Below are 3,848 nucleotides of genomic sequence, written 5' to 3'. Positions count from 1 at the left end.
AAAAAGACTTAATCCAATTCCAGCTAAACAGTTGTAATTGTTTTAAATCCCTCATGGCTTCTCGTTGTCGTATGTCTAAGCTTGTATTGGCATCTCTTGTTGTGAATAGCCTATGAATGGTATAATAAAAATTTAAGATGTTGTTTCCTTAAGAAGATATACGAGCTATTTCTTCAGGATAAATAGTTTTATAATCATCCAATGCTGCTCGAGTTACATCGCCTAAATAGTTTTCACCTACTCTTATCATGTCTTCGCTGCTAGATTCTATATCTAATTCATATTTAGCTTGGTAATATCTTTTTATAAAGACTATATCCATTATTCTAAGTATGTATCATACATTTGAGGATCATCACATTCCCCAATACTTAATAACACTGAATTTCTAGGGGTTGACACTTTACTATTATTCTTAATAAGGGAGTATTTTTATGTAAGAAGTAATTCTTGTTCGAGGATAACATTCTCCATAACCCATAGTCCTCATAGAACTTTTAAAATATCTTACTTGAAAAGGTTTTAGTCTAAAATTAATGGTGTTACTTGATTCAATTAGATTCATTAAATTGACATGTGAGAAATACTCTTTTTTTTAAGCAATAATATTATGATCTTCATTGAAATATAACATCCATTTTGATTTTAGTTGTCCTTGTGTGTGGATATAGATTCATTAGTACTGGGATTCTTATCTACAGTATATGTGAGAAATTTATATACAGTCGGTGACTGCATAAGAACTATTTTCTAAAAAAAAAGTTTACTAAGGTCTTTGTTTAAGTTTCATAAAGCTTCTTTAAGTATTTTTGTAAAGATGGTTTTCAATGGTTAATAATTGAGTTTTTAATATCGTTAGTTTGTAATGTTAAGAGATGAGTAAAGCTAAAATGATATTATTCTATTGGACTAATATTAAACTATCATTTAACTTTAGAATTAAATACACAACCCAAACTTTACCATCGAATCTATCATTTATGAAGACAGAGTGACAGACATAATAATTCTATAGTAAAATTTTATAATTATAAATCTTCTATCTTGTGAGGAAACTAATGAAGAAAACCACATTATTATGAATCTAATGAATATAGAATACATATCCATACCACAATCTACAAATATAAACCAAGATAAAAAATACTCAGTTTAATTTTTATGATAACTTAAATAAGTATATTTATATCCCAGCTAAAATAGCTATATATTTCACCAAAGAGGATTTACAAGAATTAGAGACTTTTAATCTCACATATCATATATTAGAATCAGAATGGATGCTATATTTAGCTGAAGTTATAATAGTATTATTACTAAAAAACGAAAGACACAGAATATTGGAGGAATAATAATAAAGTTGATAGAAAATGTTTTAATTCCTTTCCACTTCGATTGGCTGATTGCTCACCAATCACAGGAAGAAGGTTGGCAAATCTCTTCTAGAATTTGTTTCCTTAACCAACATTGTTTTAAAATTATAGATAAATAAAGGGCAAAAATTATAGTAGCGTCCACTTTTTTTTTTTCCATAAAAACGATATTGTATCAAATGGATATCCATCCACTAATAATTATCTATACTTATCCAACTATTGTTAGTATAGTGATCTTATTATTATATTCTGCTTATATTTCTCACCTGAATATGGGGACGTTTTTTTTTATGGTTTTAAAAACTAATAAAAGTGCGATTTTTTTTTACTTTTTTCCAAAAATAAATTTCCAAATTATCTCTCTTTTAACGACGAAATTAATTATAATCAATTTCAACCAATTAATTAATTATCAAATAATAATAATAATAATAATAATAATAATAATGATAACTCAATCAATCATTCCACTTGTCGCTTCCATTGTAGCAAAGGAGAAAAGTTGCTCCATATTTGATCGGATCTCATCATTTGAAGCCGCTTCTCTTTCCTTTCTTCTTCTTTCTCCTTCCCTTACCTGAGCATGAGGCCAGGTCCAGCACCTTTCCTGCGGTCTCAGTCCGCCAATCCGAACCGGCCTCGCCGCCGGCCCGACCTAACCCTGCCCCTCCCGCAGCGCGACGCCTTCCTCGCCGTTCCCCTCCCCCTCCCGCCGTCCTCCGCCCCCTCCACCGTCGGAGCCCCCTCCCTCGCCCCTCCATCTTCCTCCTCCTCCCAGCCGCCTGCCTTCTCCGACCTCGAGCGCCTCCGCCGCATCGGCAGCGGCAGCGGCGGCACCGTGTGGGTGGTCCGGCACCGCCCTACAGGCCGCGACTACGCCCTCAAGGTCATCTACGGCAACCACGATGACGCCGTACGGCGCCAGATCCTGCGCGAGATCGAGATCCTACGCACCGCTGATAACCCCTTCGTCGTCCGCTGCCTCGCCATGTACGACCACGGTGGCGAGATCCAGATCCTGCTCGAGTTCATGGACGGTGGATCCCTCGATGGCTGCCGCATCACCTCCGAGCCTTTCCTAGCCGAAGTTGCGCGCCAGGTCCTCGCGGGCCTCGCCTACCTCCACCGGAGGAAGATCGTCCACCGCGATATCAAACCCTCAAATCTCCTCATCGACTCCGGCCGCCGTGTCAAGATCGCCGACTTCGGCGTCAGCCGCATCCTGGCGCAGACCATGGACCCCTGCAACTCCTCCGTCGGCACCATCGCCTATATGAGCCCCGAGCGGATCAACACCGATCTCAACCACGGCGTCTACGACGGCTACGCCGGCGACATCTGGAGCTTCGGCCTCAGCATCCTCGAGTTCTACCTCGGACGATTCCCCTTCGGCGAGAACCTCGGCCGGCAGGGGGACTGGGCCTCTCTCATGTGCGCCATCTGCTATGCTGATCCTCCGGAGGCGCCGCCCACCGCCTCGCGCGACTTCCGAGACTTCATCTCCCGCTGCCTCCAGAAGGATCCGGCGCGACGGCTCACGGCGGCACAGCTCCTCCAGCACTCTTTCATCACAAACAACCAGCCGTCTGCCTCCTCTGTATCATCCGCGCATCCATGACCCAATCTGGAACACCTGCAACACCACAAACGGAGATCTCTGTCGGCGGGCAAGGACAAAAAAGGTGTCATTTTCTCCCGACCTTCCTCGCTACCTGTTCGACCGCTGGAAGAGGGCTCGATCGATTTGCTCGGATCATGGAAAGGTGTGGTTTTCAATTTCTATCCTGTCAATTTTCGCATTTAATCCAGCATTTTGTCATCTTTTTCTTGATCTCAAGTTCATAAGAAATGGATTCTACCAAAAATTTCACGTCTCCGTTTCCATCTATGTATCACATCGGATGCCTGCTTGCTTATTTTCCTTCCTCCGCCTTTCCCCTTCCTTTTTGGTGATTTTCCCTCCCGGCTGCGGGCTGCCCTCCTCCCTCTCATCGGAATAGGTTGGTTGTTGGGTTTGCGTAGATTTCTCATCTCCGAGAGTAAATGACACCTCTCGGCCAATGGTAGCGTTTGGTCTAAGGACTAAGCGAGAGCTCCCCGCCTCCCCTCGTGGCTCCTCCTGTCGCCATGCAGCAGTCCCAAGTGCGCGAAGTCGGAACAGGGATGGTGATATGAGAACGGATTGTGGCATGTCTGTCGACCGGTGCTTTTGTTTTGCTGACAAATGACGACGACGGCGGTGGCGATTGATGAATGACAGACAGGGGCGGAAAGATTGCAGGAACAGTGACAAGACAATGCACCTTGTGCAAGTGCAGCGGCGCTGGTTTATTGGACAAGAGCTGCGTGCAAGTGCAGCAGTCTGGCCACCAACAGTTTGTGGCGGCTGCTGTTGCTGCTGCTCTTCGGCTTTACTCTGCGAACTATTTTTCTTCTAAAAAACAAACAATTTAAATCAGAAATATTTTGCCA

The 3,848-nt window shown here is 42.8% G+C and overlaps 1 protein-coding gene across 1 annotated transcript; it reads left to right on the top strand.

Moving 5' to 3' along the window:
- Positions 1-1,880: 1,880 nt before the first annotated feature.
- On the top strand, positions 1,881-3,296 carry LOC122006684 (mitogen-activated protein kinase kinase 5-like). Its single transcript, XM_042562274.1, has one exon. It carries the CDS (start codon positions 1,960-1,962, stop codon positions 2,992-2,994), a length of 1,035 nt encoding a protein of 344 aa, XP_042418208.1. The 5' UTR covers positions 1,881-1,959; the 3' UTR covers positions 2,995-3,296.
- The last annotated feature ends 552 nt before the right edge of the window (positions 3,297-3,848 follow it).

The sequence above is a fragment of the Zingiber officinale genome, chromosome 7B (genome assembly GCF_018446385.1).
Source record: "Zingiber officinale cultivar Zhangliang chromosome 7B, Zo_v1.1, whole genome shotgun sequence".
Taxonomy (NCBI): domain Eukaryota; kingdom Viridiplantae; phylum Streptophyta; class Magnoliopsida; order Zingiberales; family Zingiberaceae; genus Zingiber; species Zingiber officinale.
This window is presented reverse-complemented; position numbering and strand designations above follow the sequence as displayed.